Source organism: Cetorhinus maximus, chromosome 2 (genome assembly GCF_964194155.1).
Source record: "Cetorhinus maximus chromosome 2, sCetMax3.hap1.1, whole genome shotgun sequence".
NCBI classification, from domain to species: Eukaryota; Metazoa; Chordata; class Chondrichthyes; order Lamniformes; family Cetorhinidae; genus Cetorhinus; species Cetorhinus maximus.
This window is the reverse complement of record NC_135880.1, coordinates 55,383,612-55,409,726: the sequence shown is the minus strand read 5'-3', so window position 1 is coordinate 55,409,726 and position 26,115 is coordinate 55,383,612. Positions and strand designations below refer to the sequence as shown.

Here is a 26,115-nt window from a genome sequence, read left to right as displayed (position 1 = left end):
AGGACAAGTCCTCTGTGGTGACCTTCGCCCTGCGCTAGGAAATTCAATGAGCGGGCTGAGGAGGTGCTGCTGATCAAATAACAATGATTGTCCCTGGGACAAACCCACCAGCCTGCCCCAGGCCTGTATGTTCTTGCATTTGGGAAAAATACGACAGGCAGAGCAAACATCCACCAGGCAACATCCTAACTTTTTTCAATGTCTCCCAGAATATATCCACCCAGAGCTGGCAACCCTAGGTCCCGCTACAGATTCTGCTCCAAATAGCCACTTGGGAGGATAGAACTTGAGTATTGCTGAAAAAAGAGACATGCTGTTGAAGCTTTTTGTCTTGCACTCATCAGGACGGATGCAAGAATGCCAAATTTCAAAAGGAACAACAATTTTTACTGCATGAGAAAAGCAGTGCCTGATTGGCTCGTAACTGCTCTGGTTGTTCATTGCCATGGTGAATGTACCAGGGAACTATTGTTCTCTCATGCTTTTGTTTACTCAAAAAAGGTGAAATTTCTGGACATATTCCTTTTGCCAGCAGAGAACAGGTCCTTGCATATGAATACATGTAGCTTCTAGCAAGCGTAAGTGAGCTACATTGCGAACCCGACTGATAATCTTAAATTGGTTGTTAGTAAATTCTTAGCACACTTGGGATTTATGCCCAAAATGAGGTTCAGACCACAAATCCATACCATCACTAAGACCGTCTATTTCCACCTCGGTAGCATTGTCTGACTCCACCCCTGCCTCGCTCGCCTGCTGTGGAAACCCTCATCCATGCTTTTGTTACACCTAGAGTATTCCAATCCATCCTGACCAACAGACCAAATTCTACCTTCCATAAACTTGAGGCCAACCAAAACTTTGCTACCTGTATCCTTACTCGCATTGAGTCACATTCATCCATCACCTTTGTGCTCCCTGGCTTGCATTGGCTCCCGGTTAAGTAATGCTTCGATTTTAAAATTGTCATCCTTGTTTCCAAGTACTTCCATGGCCTCTCCCCTCCCCATCTTAAGCTCCTCTAGCCCACGACTGTTTGTTTCGAACTTGAAGAGTGCTTCAACTCTTGTTGTTTGTTGTGTGCCAGCTGTCCCAGTCAGCAGCCTCCCACACCATTGGTTAATGTTGGCCAGAGAGAGCTGCCTTTTCAGATGGCCAGCTTTTCAGCTTTTTGAAAAGTAATTTGTAGCTTAAATATATTGCATTTGAATTGCAGTTGCATGGAGTTATTATAGCATGAAGATTTTTTCTGAAATGATACCATCCTTAACTCTTCCAAGTGTTGTTGCAGAAGGCTGAAAAGATTGCTAATGAAGTGAACCCGAACTTGTGGACGTAGTAGTATCTGCCGCATGCATTATTTTCCAAGGCACTGTAGTTCTATTCTGAAGCTGATATATTGAATTTTCACAGAACCTTGTGCTTATCTTCTTTCTCAGTGTAATGGCTTTCTTTTGCATCTGTGTTGTACTGCTTTGTAACACAGACATTAGGCAGAATTTAATGCTCTTCCCCATGGCGAGTTTGGGGGCAGGGTGGCAATTAATCAGTTGGAAGGATAGGGTGGGGGGCGGTGAGAACCCCACCACCTTCCCACCTCTGTCCTGATTAAGCCCATGGCGAGAAGGCTTGTTGACGGCCTTCCTGCCCTGTCACCAATTGAGGCCCTTAGGTGGGCAATTCCTCATTCTGCCACCGCTGGTATTCATCATGCAGGAAGCTCAAAAATCAGACCCTGTCGGGATTGCTTGTGGGCATCGGGGCTATCCCTCGATGTCAGGCACTCATTAACTTCCACCCATTGCTTAGGAGTATTTTTGTCATTTTAAAAAAAAAAGAATTTTAGCCTCCTTCATGCAAGTTGCAAAAATCTTAACTTAAAATTGCAGCTCAATAACCAATGAACAACTTTCATTTATATTGCACCTTTAACAAAGAAAAATGTCGCAAAATGTTTCACAGAGGCGTAATCAGAAAAAAAATAAGGAGCCAGAGAAGGTGGTATTGGGAGGAGAAGTAGATGAGCCAAATGTCCTCCCTTATCTGTATTATCATGCGATTTGCAAAAGTTCAGATTGTTCTGTCAACCACCATATTCATCTCATTCAATAGCCATGTACCTCAAATAGGCCAGATTTTGATGTCAAAATCATAGCAAGACATTTTCAGCAACTTGCCACACAAGAATTTTAAAAATCTAATTAATAGCAGGCACCATTAGCTGCTCTGCTTAGGCAAATTATAGCCAATGACTTTGCATTTTAGTTCCATGATAGTATACCTGAGCCGAGTGGCTATAAACAGAAGAATTATGCCAGGTTGCTGAGGGACATAAATCAGTATCTGATCACGGGCCAAAAAACGTTTTGTCACAGAGTTTGTTTTTAATAGAAAAATATAGTTGAATGGCAATAACCCACGGTGCAGGATGCCGCCTAGGTTGAAAAGAGAAGTGAAAATATCAGGCAGTGATTTCACTCATTGGAGATTTATAGACAAAACTTTCCCAAAAATATAAGATAGGGTATAAAAAAAACCAAATAAATAACACTCTTGCGAAAACAGGAAGACTCAGTTATCATGTAACTTTTGGTTCCTCAGAGTATTCATATTCAAATAATATTTTGCCTTGATACAACTTTTTTAAAAATTACAAAGCTGCTAAAATTTCTCATTCCTGTAGAATGTCAGCGACAATTGTGTTATTTGCATAAGTAGGAACATGTCATTATCTGTAGTGCCACGTCAAAAAAACAATGTTTTCCTTCCTACTTGAGGAACATTGTGATTTCATTAACTTTGATACAATTGTTGTTACTTTGCACATGCTGCAATAGCTGGTTATTTTACGGAAACAACGGGCAGAATTTAATGCCACCCCGAAAGCGGGCTGGGAGGCAAGGGAATGGGATGAAAAGGCTTGGGGCGGAGAGCTTATTGCCTTCCTGACTCCCCCCAATTACAGTCGGTGGGGGCCGGGGGGTGGGGGCGGGGCGGGGTTGGGGGGAATGTGACGAGGATGGCTATCCAGCCTAGAGGCCAATTGAGGCCCTTTAAGTGGCAGGTGGGGGAGCCCACGCTATTTGGGTGAGCTGCCAGGTATACCCTGAATGATCCTGGCGGTGGGCGGGTGCGGAAAATCTCACCCATGATACCTGCTCATAGTTAACATCAGGGGCCAGATTTTCGCAGAGTTGGGAATACTCTGTGGACCTTGAAAGATGGCAGGCAGAACCCAGATGCAGAAGTTCCCCCCCTATTTCAGACGCATCCAATTTTTGCTGATAGGGGATGTGGGGAGGGCATGATTCATATAGGTGGTAAACCTGAACTCAGCAAGGCCATTTGAACTCAGCACTGAGTTCAAACAGACCTCATTTCAGCTGGCTCAAGGGCCTTAACCCACCATGAGGGAGTCACGAATTAATGGAGTAAATGTAAACCCTCTCAAAGATTGGATAAGGTCTATACAGTTGTCATGATCAGAAGGTTTTTAAGTGCTCTGCCCTTTAAAAATTAAAGAAGAAACAGGCTGGAGCTGTCATTGAGAGTTTAAAAAAAATCCCTGCTGGACTGCTTTGATTAAGAGGCATAGGTTAGAAAGATTTCACATCTGTTTGTACAGTTTCAATAGAGCTCTTTCTAAACATTTTCCCAAGGGCTATTATGTCATTATGAATGCTTGTCTGAGTTTCAAAATCTAAAATTATCTCAACAAGGGTTTCTGAGTTCATAGTTTAATTAACAGCTTAAAGAGGCCATTAAAGGATTTGTGGCTGCTGAATAGAAGTTTGTTTATTTTTATAAGAGATTTACCATTTAAGATTTAAAAACCTTAAATGAATTTTATGAACGGGAGTTTCTTTTCTAGTATTAAGTGTGTAGGAATGAGAGCTCTATTAGATTTTTTGAAGTTTATTTTTTCTCATCTCTACATGATTCCTGAGATCTGCCCGCTGTGTCAGTGGCTATGGATGCAAATGGAGGGTGTGAGGGGCAATGGGGGTGGGTGCGGGGCATAATTGGAATTCAGGTGACATGGAGGGTATTAGGGGCTATGGAGGACCTGAGTTAACATGGAGGGTATGAGGGAATATGGAGGGTTGGGTGGGGTGGTGAATAGGTGTGAAGGGTGAGGGCGAGATGGCCTAATAACTTCTAAAACAACTGGGACAAAATCCTAGAGAACTAAGGCAAGCCTTTTAACCAGCTTGCCTTGGCACTCGTCCACCCCTGTGGCCATCTATGCTCTGCTTCCAGGGCCAGTGGTCCCTGCTCCATCCCGCTCCACCATCACCATTTTTTGGAGGTTGTGCCCTTACTTTGCGAAACAGAATTTTTTGGAAACAGTGGAAGACCTGCATAGAACTATGGAATTGTGACCCCTTACACTTTATCTTGCTTGCTAGTTAAAAGTGTCCTGCTTATCAAATATTGATTATTTTTTTATCCACAGGGACAGATGCAAGAATCTGTGAACTGAACGAAGTGAGGAGTGAGAAGAAAGACTGGTATTGAGAAAACGGGACTGAGTTAAGGTCAGAAGTACAGGACTTAAAGAAGAGGAGAGAAGAGAAACAGTGAGGATGGGGAGAAAAAAGATTCAGATCACGCGGATTGTGGATGAACGAAACAGACAGGTGAGGGACAACTGTAAATAACAGTTCCTTTTACAACAGTCAATACAGTGAGCCTATGAAGGATTCATTTCTATTTTGTAGCAGTGAAAATGATTTGTGTTTTTTGTGTGTTGATTTTACTTTGAAGAATCACTAAATGTTTATACATCATTAACAATAAGCAATGATTTTTGCAAACAGCTTCCCATGCCCTAATTACATTAAAGTGTGAATTGAAAATAAAGTTTAAAACTATCTGCTGAATATATTGACTTTAATAGTTGCTGGTACAAGTAACATAATAAGTGTGTCACTGAACTGGTTACTGGAATTGATACTGATATGAATTGTGGTTTCCTCTCAGTTTCTGAAATGTGGATTCCAAATATATGTGCTAATTATTTTAGTGTGTACCAAAGAAAATAAATATTTTTTTCATTACATTATGAATTTCCTAAAGCAATAAAATCTATTCTAAATAAAGATATGGGCAGTAATAATTTATGCCAATACAATTGAAAGTTCTCAGAACAAATTAAAAATAGCAAAGCTGTTCGATTTCTTGCGTTCCATTGGAAAAGTTATATTATATTAGTTTTAACATGTTGTAATTGCTTTGTGGATATCAGAGTAAATCAGAAGGAGGAGACAATCAAACTACTCTCCACTCAATCTTTTATGTTTTATTAAAATCCTTTTCTCCATTTTTTTTTGATTTACTTAATCTCTCTGATGCTATAACTTTTATTTCTGTATCCGTCAGAACATTGTTTTGAAAAAAACCAATCAAAGCACAAATTTAATTTCCATGCGCTTGACGAATTATACCGTTGGATTAATAAAACAACACTTTGTACTGGGATTGAACAGCTCTCGGGGAAAAATTATGTTTAAAGAACAAACCAACCTAGGATTTATGATGGATACATTCTGTGTTTTTCCCTGTAGGCTGGTTATTGCTTCAAGCCAAGTCAGAAAGCAATAATGCTGCCATTATTCAACTACCTTGTTGCTTGCTTTAAATAGTTTACAGTTGGAAGCTGAAATGAAGGTCTTTAATGCTAGTTTATAAATCATTATTTCTCTCTCAACCAATTGACTGTAACAACTGGGAGCTCAAAGGTGTATCTTATAAAAATTTATTGTGAAGAGACTCAATGTTTATTTTGATACTTCCCACAATCTCTGTCCCTTTAACGACCATTAGGTATCCCCTTACAATTTGTACATAGCAGTGTTATATTGAAACAAAGGAGCGGTAATTTATTTAAATGCCACAATGGTTTGGAAGTTGATGAAATTCACTTTTGTTGGTACCAAATTCTGCACAAAAATGCAAAAATTAAGAATTTTCTATTTAAAGATAATCAAACACATTTGGAAATTCTTATCTTTGTTTTGATGGTATCATCTCAACTTTCTGTCATTTACATAATATTGAACTCTTTATTATAGTTTTAGGTTTTTATGGTGTGGGAAATATTTCTGCCCCTCTCCTAAATAATTAAAAGATTTAAAAATAAAATCGGTTAGGGGAAAGGATAGCTTATAGAGTTAGTACAGTGTCTCCAACTTGGGTTCAAATCCTACCCAGCCTGCTGGGGTGAAAGTCTCGTCTCTCTATTTGTTACAAGGATCATCCGTAAAATGAGTTTGGTCAACCTCCGATCACCCAATTGCATGATTATAAATATTTTCATTTCTGTATGAATCATCCACATGGCCTCATCATGAGCCCGTAACACAGAATTGCCCTCAATTCAGTATTAATTGGCAATCTCTCTCAAAAAATCGCATGGATAATTCATGCAGAAATTCATATTATTGTGCTAGATCTTCTGCAGGGATATTATGAAGGGATATCATTGGGTCACAGTAAAAAAGCTTTACTTCACAACAGGCTGTACTGTACATTAAGTGGAGTGCCTGGTTGTGGATAGCACATCATTCCTGAACAAAGACATTCCTGATAATCCAAATAAAACCATTAAAGATTGAAGAGTCATACTGAGTTGAAACATTAACTCTGTTTCTCTCGTCACAGATGCTGCCAGACTTGCTCAGTTTTTCCAGCATTTTCTGTTTTTATTACACTAAACACTGATGTTTACAGATTGGTACGATAAGAGTTTGACAGCTTCCAAGAATTATTTAAACAGCACCGTAATGCAACCTGAACAAACCTGGTTATAAATTTTTGATGTGGCATTTTCACCCATCTCCAACAATTTGGAGTTTTTGGATGTGACCTAGAGTATTGTGTACAGTTTTGGTCTCCTTACTTAAGGAGAGATATAATTGTAGTTCATCTGGATGCAGTTCAGAGAAGGTTCATTAGATTGATTCCTAGGATGAAGGGGTTGTCTTGAGAGGAATGGTTGAGCAGGTTGGGCCTATACTCATTGGAGTTTAGAAGAATGAGAGGTGATCTTTTTGAAACATATAAGATTTTGAGGCGACTTGATGCGGAGAGGGTGTTTCCGCTCTTGGGGGAAATCTAGAACTGGGGGCACAGTTCAAAAATAAGGAGTTTGCAATTTAAAATGGAGATGCAGAGGAATTTTGTCTCTCAGCAAATGGTTAATCTTTGGAATTCTCTCCCCCAGAGTGCAGTGGAGGCTGGGTCATTGAATATATTCAAGGCAAAGTTAAACAGTTTTTATCTACAAAGGAGTGAAAAGTTAGGGGGGACAAGCTGGAAAGTGGAGTTACGGCCGCAATCAGATCAGTCATGATCTTATTGAATGGCAGAGCAGGCTTGATAGGGCGATTGGCCTATTCCTGTTCCCAATTCTTATGATTGGTTGGAAATTCTTAAAAATGTCACAATTATCATAAAGATTAAAGGAACAATTTACTCTGATGTCTCTGCCCCAACTCTGCTACTTCAGAATTTCCTGGAAGCCCTGAATACACATTTGTGTCTCCAAAAAGGCCTATGATTGGATCCTGCAGGTCAAAAGGAGCCCAGAAATGATCTAAAAATAGAAATTAACTGTAGCTAGGTCCCCATTTTTTCTGCTCCCCATGAACTTTTTGCTTTGTTGTCTTCTAATTGTTAAGCACCAGGCCTGCAGCTGCATTCCTGTTGCCACCCCTTTGCTTTCATTCCATGTGCAAAGCCTAGCTAGGGGATAAGCCTGCATTGGGAGGGCCAGAAAATTTGGGTACACCTTGAGTAAGATGTGCTTGCCTGGATCCCAGTGGAAGGATGAAGAGGAAAATTAGTCCTTAGGAGTGTTTGCCCATGTTTATCAGCATAGCCTTTGTATGCACGATTGATAGTTTGATGCCCTTCAATTTGCAGTGTGTAACTAAAAGTTATTCGGATGATGATAAATAATTCATTTAAAATAAAAACAAAAACAAACTGCTAGAAATGCACTGCAGGTCAATTAGTATCTATAAGAGAAATATATATTACTGCTTTCGGTAAAGAAAGAACTTGCATTTGAATAGTGACTTTTGTGACCTCGGTTCATCCCAAAGGTGCTTCACTGCCAATGAAGTACCTTTGGTGAAGTGATTGTTACAGCGTAGACAAACATAGCAACTAGTTTGTGCACAGCAAGGTCCCACAAATAACAATGAGATAAACAACAAGATAATCTGTTTTAGTAATCTTGATTGACCAGGATAAGAGAGAACTCTTCTTTACATAGTGCACTAGATCCTCTGCATCCACCTAAGAGGACAGAGGGGGCTTCAATTTGACATTCCATTTGACTGTGTACCACTTACCTAGTGTGGCACTGAAGTGTCAGCCTCAAATTATGTGCTCATAGCTCTGGAGTGAGTGTTGAATGTCTTTGGAGTGGTTCTTGAATGTCTTTGAAGTGAGTCTTGAATTCATTACCTTCTGAGTTGCAGGTGAGAATGAGCTGAGTCAACATTAACATATAATCACAATAGCTGTACATTTCCAGCATTTTTTGTTTTATTTTAGACCTCCAATCACAATTTTCCTTTTCATTTCACTCGTTCACTTGTGTGTCAGTTTACTTTAGTTGGTAGCACATTTTTGCTTCTGAATCAGAAAGCTGAGTTCAAACCCCATTTCTGAACCAATACATAATCTACATTAATACTTTAGTGCCATACAAAGGGAGTGCTCACAGTTAGAAATGCTGTTTTTTGGATTAGATGTTTTCTGTCTGTTCAGGTAGATGTTATTTGAAGAAGAGCAGAGAACTCTCCTGGTGTTCTGATCCCTCCCCCAAGGAATGCCACCAAAAGAATCCCACTTGCCATTTGTGGAACATTACTATGTGAAAAAAATTGGCTTCCAAGATCACCCAAATAACAACAGTGACTACCTTCAAAAAGCAATTAATTTAGTGTTAAATGTTTTGAGACTTCATGAGGATGTAATAAGGTGCTATAATTATTAATGCTTAGACCTCAAAACCACATTTTAGATACGCAGTGGAACTTAAATTATTCCTTCTCCATTATCACAGAAATTTTGGGTGAAATAAGAGACCAGTGGGATTGCCTTAGCCAGCAATTTGTCTTTCTACACTCACATCAGCTGATGGTGGAACAGTTGATCTACATGTGGTTTTGCATTCAACCTGAACCTTTCTTTTTGGAAACTAACTGTTTGAAGAGGTAGGCACTATTAGTTTTAAACTTGGCAAATCTGCCGAGGTCAACACTGCTGTGACCGCTGACATGATCACTGGGGATGAGTGCATATGTCCCCAAATTTCCTTGGGGTGTAAAGTGAAATATTTGGACATGTCCAGTGCAATAGACCTAACAGGGACAGAAGATCAGGTGGGATCCTGAAGCACCAGAACATTCTGTTGGGGTATGAGATGGCAGCACTTCCATCTGATCCACACAAGGCTCTGAAATTTGCAGGAAGTGAGAAAGGCACAAGAGCATCCCTCTTAGGACCCATGTAACTCCGGCCCCCAAACCACTCAACAATCTAGGCAGTATTAAGAACTTTGGTTCAAGATCATTTTAGAGACAAAAGTGGGACCCAGGTCTTATAAAAGGGGCTGATTGGTAATTATAACAAAAAAACTTTCCAACCAGTGAACGTGCTGGCCTTAGAGCAACCGACCAATATTCAAGTGTATATGCTGCAGTTAGGACTGATGTACATAAGAAAGAGGTGCATATGGAGTTATTATGAATAGAAATGAAAGATGTAAAAAGGGATTGTTAAATTACTGGGTTTGGACTACAGACCCTTAATTGTGGGTGGGAAATGGGAGAGGAAATTTGTCGACAGATCAGATGAGTAGGAATAACAAAATTATTGTTTAGATTTTAATTACCAGCTCATTAATTGGGATAAGTAGGGAACAAATGGAGAAAGTGAAGTGAAATTCCTAAAATGTGCATGGGACTCTTTCCTCAAGCATTATGCCTGTGGCAGAGAGGCATTGCACAGTGAAGTTATGAATAATGAATCAGATCAGGTAATTAGGTGATATGTGAGTGAACACATCAGGAGTAGAGAACATAGTGTGATAGGGTTTGAGGTTCAAATAGAAAGGAAAAATGTTACTTTAAAAATAAGGATGCCAAATTGGTATGATGCAGATTAGAAAGATGAGTGAGCTTGCTGAATCAAGGTAGAATAGTGATAATGGCACACAGGACAGGAGATCAAGATGAGATATTTCTATCAATGAGATTGTGTAGTTTCACAATAAAAATATAGTTTAAAAATATTGTTTTAAGTTTCAGAATGATAAGGATAAAAAAAGAAGCTAGAAGCTAATAAATTGAAGAGAGCTCATGAGGCTTCTAAGTGTGATTAAAAATGCTGAAAATAGGAGAGAATGAGAAACTAAGGAAATAGGTTGAAAAAGAAAACAATGAGGGAGTATGAGGAAACAATCTTAAAAAAAATTAAAGACAGGTAAAACGTTCTACAAATATATCATTAAATATGAAGAGGAACCCTGAGAGGACAGGATGGTGAGTTAGTGGAGGAGAAGCAGAAATTGACAGGCAAACAAGTATATCATTTTGTTAGCTGTTACAGATGTTAAAGAGGTAAAACCTGAACTGGTTAAAATTGAGATAAGAGATGAATGAAAGTACCAGAGAACAGAGCAAGACCAGAGGAGAGGTAAAAGAGCAGTGGTGGCAGCAGCAGTGAGAGTGATAACAAAGTTATGCAAGCGGGAGCATAAAAGAACAGGGTAACAGCAGCAAGAGCGAGAACAGTGCAAGTTCATCAGGGAGCATAAAAGAGCAATGGCAGCAGCAGTGAGAGCGAGAGCAGAGTGAGACCAGCGGGAGTTGTATGGGTTCAGAGCCTATCGATGGTGTCAAATAAATCTTAGTGTGTTGTCAAAGAAAAGTAGTTAAGTGATTTCTTACTGAGTATTTTTCTCTTTTCCCCCACTAAACAAGGGTATCCATTAAAATTAGGTGTTTTGAAATTTAAAAATGTTCATTCAGGGTTAGTATAACAGTAAGTGAATTAATAAGTGCATAAACACAGAGTAGGTCTAGAGATATTCATTAAAATTAATAGTTTAAACAGGAACAGAGAATAGTTTAAACTTGGAACAGAGATTTTTTGACATCACGGATTGACATCTGAGATGTGTTGCTTAGAGTTGCTATTGGATGAGAGTTTCATATAAACATACAAACATATGAATTAGGAGCAGGATTAGGCCAATCAGCCCATCAAGCCTGCTCCACCATTCAACAAGATCATAGCTGATCTGATTGTGGCCTCAACTCCACATTCCCACCTACCAATAACCTTTGACTCCCTTGTTAGCCAATCATATGTTCCAGGAGGTGATCATCCCACAGACTGTGAGAGTTCAGAATAGAAGGTGGGTGGCCATCCAGAACAGTAGGAAGAGTCAGGTAGTACATGAATCTTCAGGGTATGTGCCAACCTCAAACAGATACCTATAATTAGGGACTGCTGGCAGTGACGATGCCCGGAGGAGTGCAGCCCATACCATGGCATCAAAGGGAAAGGGACTGTATAGGAGAAAGTATAGAAATGCTATTGGTATAGGAGATTCCATTGTTAGGGAGACAGACAGGCATTTCTGTAATCACAACCATGAGTCCTGCATGGTGTATTGCCTTCTGAGTGCCTGGGTAAAATACGTCACAGAGAGGATGCAGAATATTCTGCAGGGGATGGGAGTGAGCCAGAAGTTGTGGTACACATAGAGACAGTAGGTGTTGAGGTCCTAAGGTCACTTTTTCAGGAGCTAGGGAGGAAGTTAAAAAGTAGAACCTTGAGAGAAGTAATCTTGAGATTACTTGCAGTGCTGCACACTAGCCAGATTAGAAATAGGAAGATAGCGGAAATCAATGTGGACTTGAAGCACTGTGCAGCAGGGAAGGTTTCAGATTCTTGAGGCATTGGGATCTGTCTGGAGCAGAAGGCACCTATTCAAAAATGATGGGGTGCACCTCAAAAGGAGTGGGGCCAATGTCCTCGAGGGGAGGTTCAGAACTTGGTTGGGGAGGGTTTAAACTAAATTGGTAGGGGCTTTTCACCAGCATACAGAAGTAGAAAGAGAAATAAGGTGCATAACGTGAGAGAGCACTGGAGAAATAAGTAGCAGCATATTAGATAGGAGCAGACGAAGAATGCAAAGTCAGGATTACAATGCATTTATGTACATGCACAAAGTGTGCTGAATAAGGTTGGTGAGCTACAAGCACAAATAGCCGAGTGGAATATGATGTAGTGGCAATAACAGAAATGTGGCTTAAAAATGGTGAGGGTTGGGTGCCTAATATACAAGGATATCAAGAAGGAAAAAAGGGATTGGGGTGGGATATTGCAGTGTTTGAAAGAGGGGACGTCTTGAAAGAGGGTAAGAAGGGGAAGGAATTTCTGAAATGTGTTTAGGAGAACTCCCTTGATCAGTATGTTCTTGGCCTAACTAGAAAGGAGACATTTCTGGATCCGGTGCTTGGAAATGAGGTTGGCCAAGTGGACCAAGTGTCTGTGGGGAAACATTGGGTAAGAGTGATCATCATATCATAAGGTTTAGATTGGTGATGGAGAAGTGCAAGGAGCAATCTAATACAGAACTTCAAACTGAAGAGGACTAATTTCAGTGCGATGAGAAAAGATCTAGCCAGGATAAAATGGAACAGAGACTGACAGGAAAAACTGTCAGGGTGATTTTTAAGGAAGAAATGCCAAAGGTACAGACTAGATACATTCCAACAAGGACAAAAGGTAAGGGAGCCTAAAACAGGACTCCTTGGATGATGAGGGAGATAGTTTATGATGAAACTAAAAAAAGAGGGTGTATTATGTATGTCAGGTGAATTCTTCAAGGGATAACCAGATCAAATAAAATAAGCTGAAGAGGGGAAGTGAAGAGGAAAATATGACTGGCAAGGAGAGAGTGTGCGAATAGAATGGCAATCAACATAAAAGGGAACCCAAAAACTTTCTATCAGCATGTAAATAGTAAACGGGTAGTAACAGTAAACTGGGTCCTATTCTCAGAATCACAGAGTTTTAAGGGCACAGACGGAAACTATTCAGCCCATCGTGTATGTACCAGCAAAGGAGAAAGAGGGTGATATGTGCTTAGAGGTCCAGGGCAAGGCTAGAATACTTAATGAGTTCATTGTATCGGTATTTACTAAGGAAGAGGCATCTGGCAAAATATCAGTAGAAGTAAAGAGCAATGGATAGTGTGAAAATTGAAAAGGGGGAGTTACTGGAAAGGCTGGCTATGCTTCGTGTAGACACGTCATCTGGTCCAGATGGCTTGCATCGCAGGTTACTAAAGGAAGTGGGGGTAATGGAAGGGCTTGCCTTAATCTTTCAGTCTTCCTTAGATATGGAAGAGGTGCTAGAGTAATGGAGAATGGCAAATGTGACACCCTTATTCAAGAAAAGTTGTGAGGACCGTCCTAGCAACTACAGGCTGGGTTGACATCAGTCGTGGGTAAAGTTTTGGAATCCATAATCAGGGAAAAAGAATCAACAGGCACTTGAAGAGGTTTGAGTTAATTAAGGAGAGCCAGCATGGATTTGTAAAAGGTAGATCATATTTAACAAATTAATATTTTTGATGAAGTAACAGAGAAGATTGATGAAGGGAATGTGGTAGATGTTGTCTATATAGATTTTAAAAAGGTGTTTGACAAAGTACCACATAAAAGGCTGGTTAATAAAATTGAGGCTTATGAAATAGTAGGGTCAGTGTCAGCCTGGATTTTAAAAAATGGCTTAATCAGAGAAAGCAGTGAGTTGTGGTAGACGGTTGTTTTTTGGACTGGAGGGTGGCAGACAGTGGTGTTCCCCAAGGGTTAGTGCTAGAATCGCTGTTTTTTTTTGCTGTATATAAATGACTTGGATTTTGGAATACAGAGTAAAATTTCAAAATTTGCCGTGATACCAAACTTGGAGGAGTGGCAAATAGTGAGGACAATATGAATTGCCTGCAACAGGACTAAGATAGGTTAGCAGAATGGGCAGATAAGTGGCAGATGTAATTCAATGTAGAGAAGTGTGAAATGATGCATTTTGGCAGAAGGGGTAGGGAGAGGCAATGAGGGACAGGGAGAGTCAATGTAGACTTAATGGCACAATTCCAAAGTGTGTGGAGAAACACCTGAGGGTGTATGTGCATTGATCTTTGAAGTTGGCAGGACAAATTGAGAGAGTGGCTAGCAAAGCATATGGGATCCTGGACTTCATAAATACAGGCATTGAGTACAAAACCAGGGAAGTTATGCTGTACCTTTATAAACCTCTGGTTAGGCCCCAGCTAGGGTTTTGTGACCACTTCTGGTCACCACATTTTAAGAAAAATGTGAAGGTCCTTGAGAGGGTTCAGAGAGTTTTTTTTATCAGGATGGTTCCAGGGATGGCGCATTTTAGTTACAAGGTTAGGTTGGAAAGGCTGAGGTTGCTCTCCTTAGAGCACAGAAGAATGAGGGGAGATTTGATAGAGATGTACAAAATTATGACAGGCTTGATAAGATAGACAGGAAAAAAGTCTTCCCATTAGTTGATGGTAGTAGGACTAGAGGACACAGATTTAAGATATTTGGCATGAGATGCAGGGGAAACATGAAGAACTTTTTAATGCAGCAAATGGTAATGACCTGGAAATTGCTCCCTACAAGGGTAGTGAAAGCGGAAACAATCAATGATTTCATAAGGAAATTGGATGGGCACCTGAAGGAAATAAACTTGCAGGGCTACGAGGATCAAGCGGGGGAGTATGACTGACTGAATTGCTCTGTGGGCAGCCGGCATGGACTTGATGGGCTGAATGGTCTCCTTCTGTGCCGTAAATGACTCTGACTCCTATGGCTGTATGAGAATTTAGTTAAAGGACAACAAAGTGGGAGAACCTAATGGGCATAAAGTTTTTTGTTTGCAGAAGCTTGAAAAATAAATTTGAAATAATATCTCATATACCCTGTTATCAAACTCAGAATAGGGAATAACATATGCTTTAGAATGATTGCAAAGTAGTATTTGAGAGTCAGCTGATCGGAGCAGGAAGAGCAAAGCACAAGGGCCAAATTTTGTAGGCAATACCACAGGATTCCTACCATACTGGTGTCTGATAGAATAGATCTGATAAAGGTCAGGATTCAGATATGCTGGGTTCCAACCTTAGCTGAGAATTTCCACTGGGGGTTGTGTGGAGTGGAGGAGCAAGGACTCCTTATGCTGGAATTTCAACTCTTAATGGACTCAGCATAACACTGGAGCCTGGTGTTCCCGGTGAAATCAAGCATAGTGGCCTCCAGAGGTCCCCACCATTTTACGTTTAGCTCTCTTACACAGGGGTGCTGAAAGGTGAGGGGGCCTGGGGAGCCACACACAACCAATGATGGGTAGAGGCTAGAATTTCCAGCAGCAAGGGACAGATAAGCAACTTTGATGTGATGTGATGTGATGTAATGTGGAAGCACAAGGACTGACTGGCTCCATAAAAAATTAAGTATCCTCCCCCAGGCCCTGCAAATTCTGGAGGGGCCAACACTGGAGGGCACCTGCATGTGCACTCCTGACATTACTGTCAGGATTGCAGCCCACATATCTTCAGGGCCAAGTACTTTTATAGCAGTCATCTTAGCCATGAGATTTCACCCTTGAAGTCACTTCTTAGTGTCTTTTATTATTTATACTACACAATGTTTCCATTTTCTTGTCAGGATGTTATTCTGTTATTGTCAGTGTTGATGACTACCAATGTGGTCCATGAACTTGATGCTGAATGATGTTCATACAAATCCACAGTCCTGCGAGCACAATTACACCATGATCCTGGCAAGTGTCCATTGGAAATATCGGAAATTAGGCTGTAACCCAGATATGTCTTGTCTTTGCTCTTCCTGTACTGGGCATCCTAGCTGCTTGGCACAACATGACCAGTGGCTGGTGAGGTCAGGTGTATTCAGCCACTGAATATTGTATGTGTGCTTCACTTGAGGGTTTAGGACCTGACTTCTCAAAGAGTTATGTATAACACTTTTTTATATTTTTAAAGTACCACCATGTCGAAGAGGGACTAATTTATTTTTCTAGCATGCTATGCTGCAGTTTGTGCTCTCTGCAACAGCCTAGCATCCTAATTGCTCCCCTCGTGGCATGGGCACCCACCATTGGTGTTCAAAGTTGGGAACTTCCCCTGGACCTGGATAGTGATTAAGGACTCCAGTGGACAAAACATGGCACTTATGCTAGGATGCACCCTTGCTCTCCATGCACTAATAGCCACACAATATTGTGATTGCGACATCATTGCTGTAGGTTAATTATATAACACTTAGTACTTGAATACTGCGAAATAACAACACATTCTTGAAATAGAATTTTGCTGGAAACAAATGCAGATTTTTTTCTTTATAAATTAACTGTAACAACATTGTGGGGTAATTCCATCCTCTGATGAAGGTGGGATATGCTGATAACTCCTACAAATACAAAAACCAAATAAATAAAAGCTCGCAGTATAATATACACATACAAAGTAAATTGTCAATCTAGATATCTATAAACATTTGACTGCCTTGATTGAATGTTACTAATCTGACCATGGGAACAATATGTTTGAGTAACCTTACATGCCATTGATTTGTAGTAACCATTGTTTGTTAGTTTCTTACTATTCAGCATTTTGATCTTTTACATTAAGTATATGCAGTGCCTCTGTTTATGTCTTTTTTGAATGCTGTAACTAGCCCAAGAGTCAGAGCACTCCTAATCAATATTTTTCTAATTTCCCCCTGAGTTTTGTAAAGTCATTTGACCATCCAGTTAGATTCTGTTTATTTTATCTATCTAGAATGAGGAAAGGTCATCAGTTTCACTCCCATATTTCATCCATATGCATCAACCATCCTTTCAACCCCCTTCAGAGAGGCAAAAAAAGGCAGCCTTTAGGCAATTCAGGACTCAACAAAAAAAAACAAAAAAAGCTTCTCCGACCCTTTACGGGAGATCATTGCAAGATTTCCACTTCCCAACCAAGGGTTCCGAGACCCACTAATTATTTTCCACAATAATCTGCTCTAACCTTCCTTATACTGTGATAACTTTAATGTACAGAATTCCAGCTGACACTTAAAGAACCACAGGAGTGTTTTTTCACCACCTCCTCTGGAATCCCTGCTCAGAGATTGATCAGCTGTCAGTCTAAGTTCCAGACACCCACTCTCTTTCTCTCCCAATTTCTTTAGTTTCTGTGAGTGCCTCTGAATTTCACTTGACTATATCACCTCAAGCAATTCACTTACTGGTCTGATACTGTGTCTTTAATAATCAAAAAATTGGATCAGATCCTTTCTGAGTCTATGACTATTCCATGAGCCCAAAATTCCTGGGGGTTTGTTCCACAAGCACAATTATAGCAGAGCAGAATCCCCACCTTCGATAGCCACAGGCAAGAGACCCAACCCCAGGTCCTAGAAATGAGACCATTAGCATGTTGGCTAAGCTGGGCCACCTTTCCCTGCAGGACAGCATCAGTGATCTCAAACTAACTGGAGAGTCAGCGCAGAACCATGCCACTCCTACTTTGTTTAGTTCTTGTGTTCTCAATCATGAAGTGGGCCTCTTGGAATTGAATTTCTCCAGCCATGATTGCTTTTCCTTTGTTAAAGTGTCATTCAAGGTTCATTGGCTGCACTCCCACTTCTGAATCAGAAGGTTCATGTCTCAGTCTAGATATTTGAGCATGTTATCTTGACTGGCAGTTAAATGCAGTACTGTGAGAGTGCTGCACTGTCAGAGATGCTGTCCTTCAGACAAGATGTTAATTTTGTTTGATGAAAAACAGTAAGACCAATAAATAAATGGGAGGGATAGCAATAGTACTGAATAATTGTGCTGCAGAACTAGCTGCATCCTTATCCAAGTTGTTCTAATACATCGTTGGCATCTACCCATAAATGTGGAAAATTGTCCAGGTATGTCCTGTCTAGAAAAAGCAGGCAAATCCAACATGGTCAATTACTGCCCCATCAGTCTACCCTTGATCATCAGCAAAGTAATGGAAGGGGTTATTGACAGTGCTATCAAATGGCATTTACTCAGAAGCAACCTGCTTACTGATGCTCAGTTTGGGTTCTGCCAGGGCCATTCCGATCCTAACCTCATTACAGCCTTGGTTCAAACATGGACAAAAGAGCTGAACTCAAGTGGTAGGGTGAGAGTGACTGCCCTTGACATCAAGGCCGCATTTGACTGAATGTGGCATCAAGGAGCCCTAGCAAAGCAGAAGTCATTGGGAATCAGGGAAAACTCTCCACTGCTTGGAGCCATACCTAGCACAAAGGAAGATGGTTGTGGTTGTTGGAGGTCAAACATCTTAGTCCCAGAACATCAAGAAAGCACATGGAATGCTTTCCTTTACTGGGCGAGGCATTGAAAACACAAGCAGGGATGTAATGATGGAACTGTATAAAACACTGGTTAGACCACAGCTGGAATTTTGTGTACAGTTTTGGTCACCACATTACAGGAAGAACATAATTGCTCTGGAGAGAGAGCAGAGGAGATTTACAAGAATGTTGCCAGGGCTAGAAAATTGCAGCTATGAGGAGAGATTGGTTAGGCTAGGGTTGTTTTCCTTAAAACAGAGGAGGCTAAGGTGAGACCTAATTGAGGTGTACAAAATTATGAGGGACCTTGATAGGGTAGATAGGAAAGACTTGTTTCCCCTAGCTGATGGGTCAATTACCAGGGGGCATTGATTTAAGGTGATTGGTAGAAGGATTAGAGGGGACATGAGGAAAAACTTTTTTCATCTAAGTGTGGTGGGCATCTGGAATTCACTGACTAAATTGGTGGTTGAGGTTGAAACGCTCAATTCATTTTAAAGATACCTGGACCTGCACCTGAAGTGCTGTAACCTGCAAGACTACGGTCCAGGTGCTGGAAAGTGGGATTAAGATGAGTGGCAAGTTTCTTTTTCTCTTTTTGGTTGGCGCAGACACGATGGGCTGAATGGCCTCTTTCTGCACTATAAACTTTCTATGGTTCTACTGCAGGAGATCCTCAGGGCAGTGTCCTGGGCCCAACCATCTTCAGCTGCTTCATCAATGACCTTCCTTCCATTATAAGGTCAGAAGTGGGAGTATTCCCTGATGATTGTACAATGTTCAGCACCATTCGCGACTCCACAGACATTGAAGCAGTCCATGTCCAAATGCAGCAAGACCCGGACAGCATTTAGGCTTGGGCTGATAAGTGGCAAGTAACAGTTGCGCCACACAATGGCCATCTCTAACAAGAGAGAATTCAATCATATCCCCTTGACATTCAATGGCATTGCCATCACTGAATCCCCCATTATCAATACCCTGGGGGTTACCATTGACCAGAAACTGATTGAGACCAGCCATATAAATACTGTGGCTACAAGAGCTGGTCAGAGGCTGAGAATTCTATGGTGAGTAACTCACCTCCTGACTTCCCAAATCCTGTCAGGAGTGTGATGGAATACTCTCCAATTGCCTGGATGAGTGCAGGTCCATCAATACTCAGGAAGCTCGACAACATCCAGGACAAAGCAGCCCGCTTGATTGGCACCCCATCCACCACCTCCAACATCCACTCCCTCCACCACTGACGCACAATGGCAGCAGTGTGTACCATCTAGAAGATGCAACCCACTCATCATCCTGACTTGGAAATATATCACTGTCGCTGGGTCAAAATCCTGGAACTCCCTCCCTAACAACACTGTGAGTGTACTTACACCACAGGGACTGCAGCAATTCAAGAAGACAGCTGGCCACTGCCTTCTCAAGAGCAATTAGTGATGGGCAACAAATGCTGGCCTAGCCAGTGACACCCACATCCCAAGAACGAATAAAGAAAAGATGTACTGCAACAACTCACCAAGGCTCCTTCGACAGCACCTTCCAAACCCGCAGCCTCTACCACCTAGGAGGACAAGGGCAGCAGGTGCATAGGAACACCACTACTTGCAAGTTCCCCTCCAGGCCACTCACCATCCTGACTTGGAAGTATATCACCATTCCTTCACTGTCACTGAGTCAAAATCCTGGAACTCCATCCCTAACAGCACTGTGATGTACCTACACCACATGGGCTGCAGTGGTTCAAGAAGGCAGCTCACCACCACCTTCTCAAGGGCAATTATTGATTGGCAGTAAAATTGCTGGCCTAGTCAGCGACGCCCACATCCTGCAAAAGAATAAAGCAAAAGGTTGCTTAAGAGGTGCTTAATGCCCACCAGTGACTTCTCACACCCTTGTATCCAGGTCCACTGTTTTCTTTTTAATCTTAAGTACTTTAACATGTGTCTCTGCTTGTGACGAACTCTATAGAAATAAAAGTTGTTACAAGTCACAAACATTTGGAGGCCAAGAGATTTTCTATTAATATTGTGTGTCAGTTTTGGAGGAACTGATATGAACAGCAGTGTCAAGGAGCCCACTGAAAAATTGCTTTGTGGTTTTCCTTTGGCTGTATCTCTTTTCATTTCTCTGGAACTTTAACTTTCTTGTTCCCTCTATTGCTGTCTTCCTATTACTCTTTCTCTCTGACCCCTTTTTATTCCTCTCCTGCAATGTTACTGCAACCATGATCATCATGACCTTTGGCCTCAACATTGTACACAAATACACTTTGAGAAGTCCTTCATAACTTGGACTGTGCACCATGTTAAAGGCTCTCAAAGAGCCGGAGAAAACACCACCTTGTGTCTAGTCAAACCATGCCCATTATGCCAAGAGTGCCAGTAGGAAGCCTGACTTTACAGCCATGACTTTCAGATATGATTGAATGTGCTAACAATACTGCAGTAATTACACATTTTGCAAGGTGATGTCACACATATTTGCAACTCCTTCAATAAGCTTCGACATTATCCATCCACCATTGGTGTCCAGTCTCAGGAGTGTGTGACATCTGCAACATGCAATGCTGCCAAACTCCTTAGCTCTCTGTGAAACCACAGCCTCTATTACCCAAAAGACAATCCAATATAGTGGGCAGTCCACACAAGCATGCGTCCCTGGAGCAAACATGATCTTGACATGCGGAAAATCCAATTAAATGGCTATAACAATCACATATAGATGACAGCCTTTGACACAGCACTCACTTGAAGTGCACCTGATAAACTGGATTTGAGTCTGATCATTGATCCTCACTTAAAGACAATCATTGATGACCAAGAAATGCTGCAAGAAGCATCATAATCTGCAACCCTTGGTACACGAATACCTTATCTGAAGATCTGGAGAAGGAAACAGCTTTCCACTGTAAGAGCGCTCACTTGGTCCTATTGGTGTCAATGAGAGATTGACTTAAGCAAGCAACCTTCAGTGCCAATAGAAGGAATCTCCTTCATTCTGTAAACATGTTCATGGAGTCTATTAATGTACAAAAGCAGACCAAAACATCTTTGGCAATAGTGATTTGTATTTATAAAGTGATATGAAATGAAATCACAGTGAGCCCATCAGTGATTGAGGTAACCTGGTGCCTTGCACTTGTGAATGCTCCTACATGGTGCATCCCCCTCTCTTGTGTTGCCTTGGAGGAGGTGGAGACAGGCTGCTGAATTCTTATGCTAAATGTTATTCCATGGATGACAGCGTTTATACCCTGTTCCAGGCTACTGAGTGAGCCTTGTACCCTTTGCAGGGAGTTAGGCTGTTCTTGTATCCACTCCAAATTATGCTGCATGTTTCTCTCCATGAATTTGGTCATGGTTGAAGTTCATGCGGTTGAGCCCCTGGGCCAATGTGGTTCCTATCATCGCCATTTACACCTCCACCCGCAGTGTGTGAGCTTGCATTGCCTCAGGGAATTCCACAAGATGTCCACACACCTGCTGATCCTCCAAATACAATGCCCCATAAGGTGACTCATGAGGCCCTACCTCCACCCCTACTGGAGCATAATTGTAACTGTCCTCCCTCCTCCAAGGGGGACTGTGCACAGATGTCTCTGACTCAGACATATCCTCTTACACTCTCGTGTAATGCCCTTCATGTGCCACCGACTCTACACGCATTCTACATCCCTCCGATAGGCTAGTATCTATGTTGGCAGAGCCACGGGCTAGTCAGATGTGACATTGCCTCCTTGGCCATCTCTTCTCCCTCCTGAGGCCCAAGGGATGAGGTGGCCCAGGGTTGCGGGATAGGCAGTAGTGGGATGTGAGCAAACAAAGTTGGGACTTCTGTGAGACACAAAAGGAGGGCATGAGGTTTGGGGCTGAATAGTACAGAGGCATGGACAGCTTGCTCCTCCCAGCTCCAGAAGCAAGGTTGGTGTGGAGCCGTCGTGCTTCACACTGGCCCGCCTCACATCCATAACACGCTACGGGCGGGCCAAGTGGGACTACCGCTCCTCACTGGGGCAGAAGTCCCGCTCCCTGGAGCTTCCAGCCAATTCAATTGGCCAGCAGCTCCATCAGTCCCGGCGGCACCAAGAGTGCATTAGTGGCTTTGCTGTGACTGCAAGGAGAGAAGGAAGAAAGGCATGGATTCCCAAAGCTGGTAAGTCCGGGGTCTTGGGCAGGGAGGGTTTCAGCAGGCCAAGGAGGGAATCAAGCGGTTAGGTTGGGTTTAAGGCTGCAGGGGGTTTGGAAGAAAGGGGGGGGTTCCATCTTAGGTGAGATGCCCCCCCCCAATCCACAAATGGCAACCCTGAAGAACAGACCCCCCTTTCCTGCCCATCCTTTGATGAATGTATTTTAAAAATTGGCTGCCTGCTTTTGCCCGACTGTCCACACCAAACATTTTATGGCCTGGGCAGCATATTATTGGTAACATGCTTAATTGATCCTTGATTACCTATTTAAATATGGTGGTCAGGCGCCAACCCCCCATATTATGGGGTGAGCTCGGGGATGGGTGGGAAGGTGGTGGGGTGCATACCCACCCTATTTTTCAGGCGCCCCCTTGCCAGAAACACGCCCGGCATGGGCACACATAATGCAGGCCTTAGTCCTTTACATCGTGAGAGCATGTTCTGATACACTTATATTGCTTTTAGCCTCTAACCATAAATGTGGTGCCCTTATGCAAATTAACCTTTGCACTCCCTCTCAAACCAATGTCACCTTCTGCTCTGTGAACTAACAGGATCATCTCCACCTTTACCACCATATTTCAAAGTGCCCCTACATCAGCTTTGAGCACCTGCTACGGTCGATTCTCCATCCCCAACATCATGAAGCTTCGAATGGTCTCACACACACATGGCTGCTTACAGCCACGAACCATGTTCTCTAGCTCATCAATGCCAAATGTTCAAGGGGGTGGGAGAGAAATGGGGCTGGATGAATGCAGCGTGGTTTGGCATTTGTTCCTGTCACTCACAGATGGCATGTCGTCCTCCTGACCATAAGCTACCTTGTAGGCTCACTCCCTCTGAGTCACATTGTTTTGCCATGGCAGTGTGCAGCTGTGAGGATCCTAGCGAATGTTCAGTTGCATGGCTGCACTCTGAGGAGATGGGTGGAAAGAGGGTAAGTGGAAGGGCAAAGGTTTTGCATGTGGTGTCTAGCAGTCATCCCCTATGACATTATACTAATTTGAGTCAATACAGGATATCGCGAGCAGCTGATGGTGCCAAGATGCATCCCCATGGCTCTATCTTGTGAAGCTTTTCCAGCCTTAACTTTGTAGAGTGTGCTCCTTCATTACAATGTGAATAGGTGGCAGTAACGTCTAAACTTATTTTCCTATGAAAAGGCCATGATGGGCCATCTTTTCCAGTGTCAACAACCAGTTGGACAACTGTTACAGTTAGTGCTCATCCAACTCTTGATAACGTTTCCTCCCAGGACCAGCACCACTTCCATCTGCTTCCTTCCTCACAGCAGGAACTCCTTACAGGCGGTCCTTTTATACCCCACGCAAGTTGTGTTACCTACACTGGGCCCATCGCTTCATCTGCACTGCTTCTGGGGTCGGTGGGCCTGACTCCATCCTGTATTTGCCCCCCTACCACTCCAACCCCCAAACCCCCCTCCCCACAGATCAAACATCTGGCCATTTGGGGCAACTTCTCCCAAGGTGGTTCAGGGAGTTGAGAAATCTCCTGAATCTGTGCAACTGCCTCGGGAGCGAAAATTCAAGTCACAAAGTCATTCCTCATGTAGGTTCTTAAGAGATCAACTGTCCAATAGGTGCAGGCCCAGGAAAACAAGAATGGATCTGGGTGTGGTGCCGTCTGCTAATAGGGATTGATTGAGAATGTTAGGAAAGTGGCATGGGAAACTTTATGGGGAAGCATATGATGTTTGTGAATTGGTGGAGTTGTTTTATGTATTATGGCCTGGAAAATTCCAGATTTGAGTGTTCTAACTTTTTGCATGTTCTTACAAAGTAGTTGGTATGAGTGCGGTGTGGAAATTATTTGCAGAGCAGCAACTTTTGATGAGAACCAACAAGTGCATCCCAGTGCCACATCACCATTCCTCCCACCAAGCAGGTGTTCAAAGTGCCACTGGCTGAACCGATCCTGATGCCAGAGTGGAAGTCAGTGGTGCAGTGACATTTCAACTTTACTACAATTACAGCAATAGAGTAGATTCAAAGATTTTTGTCTCCAAAAGCTTAACCAATGAGAAACACAGAAATTGTTGGATGTTTCTGGCAAACATTACAAAAATGACGTTCATTATTGAAACGAAGGAATTTAGGGAAACAGAACTGAGCATTGTGGTCTATGCCCTTTCCCAAAGTTCAAAAAATATCATGCTGTTCTCTGTTTCTCACGTCCCTTCCTTTACTGTTTAGAAAAAGTATGTATTCCTGGGAAGTTTGTTTCCTCCATTCATAGTCCTGTAAAATGGCTAATTCCAAACTTCCATTTGATTCAATTTATCTGTACTTTTTGTAATGTTGTAAAGCTTAATAGGATTTCTCCTTTATCATCTTGTGATGTTCATATTTCTCTGTTGCTGTTTTATGGAGGTATTATATGCTTTAAAGTGAATAGAGTAATATTGTAACAAAACTAGTGTACAGGAAAATGTTGTGGAATGCATTAAACATTTGTATACTAATATCAGAAATAGCAATTTCTGTGCTTTAGTGTTCATTGATATTTTCAGTTCAGGGATTCACCGTCTCCATCTACTGGTGTACATTTACTCTGCAAATAATGACTGCAGTTGGCACCAGTTTATTTACACCGTGACAAAAAAATTGGGTTTTATAGAGCAAGAAGAAATATTACTCTTATTTTACTAGAAGGCATATTATTGTGTACCTATGATAACACATACAACATGATTTATCCTCCACATTCTTAAAACCATATCCTTGTAATTTATACACCCCCAAATGTAAAATTTCATGTAATTTTTTTGGACCTTATAGACTCATTGTGCTAATATGTCTGTGACACCATGTACACATTACACTTTACCATCAGCATTCTAGCCTGGAAAATAAATCCTGCTATAGCACTTGCCCTTTCTCACAAAGAAAAATAAGGAAAACATCTTCAGTACTTTATGCTAAATTAAACATAGCGATGGGAAGATTACAGATGTGTACATGATCCCTTATTGGGTTGCTCCTATATATAAATAAATAGGACCAGAATTCAATTCAGGATTCTATAACATTGTTTACATCACAGACTTTAATGTTCAATATTCTAAATTTGCATAGACCACAACCAGCAAATGCAGTACCATTTCATGGTTAACAAGAAGAACACAAGCCTTATTGCATGTTTGACACCTCTTTTATTCCTTTGGCTGAGTTTGTGATAATTATAAAATAATTACTTTTTATGTTCACATCCTGTGTTTTGTTTCTTCTTTTATCACATTGCATCTCTCCAGTATATCTCATCAAACACTGAAATCTGAAGAGTTTTTGACATGAGAAAGGATACTACTTATTCATTTCTGAACATACTTGGCAGTGGAGAAAAGCACTGCAAAAGGAAATCACAAGCACATTGAAACTAACAAAAAGAAAGGAACTGAGGCACAACTTGTGGCCAATTTGGCTAAAGCAAAAAACAGCAAATGCGGGAACTCTGAAATAA

General features: G+C 41.6%; 1 protein-coding gene across 6 annotated transcripts in view; it reads left to right on the top strand.

Moving 5' to 3' along the window:
* Positions 1 to 26,115, top strand: part of mef2cb (myocyte enhancer factor 2cb) — a 291,079-nt gene that overhangs the window by 111,835 nt on the left and 153,129 nt on the right. For all 6 annotated transcript variants that reach the window (XM_078564876.1, XM_078564866.1, XM_078564895.1 and 3 more), the window contains one exon: positions 4,457 to 4,640. In XM_078564876.1, the coding sequence (XP_078421002.1) occupies positions 4,587 to 4,640 (54 nt within the window). In that variant the 5' untranslated portion in view covers positions 4,457 to 4,586. The remainder of the gene's footprint in view (positions 1 to 4,456; positions 4,641 to 26,115) is intronic.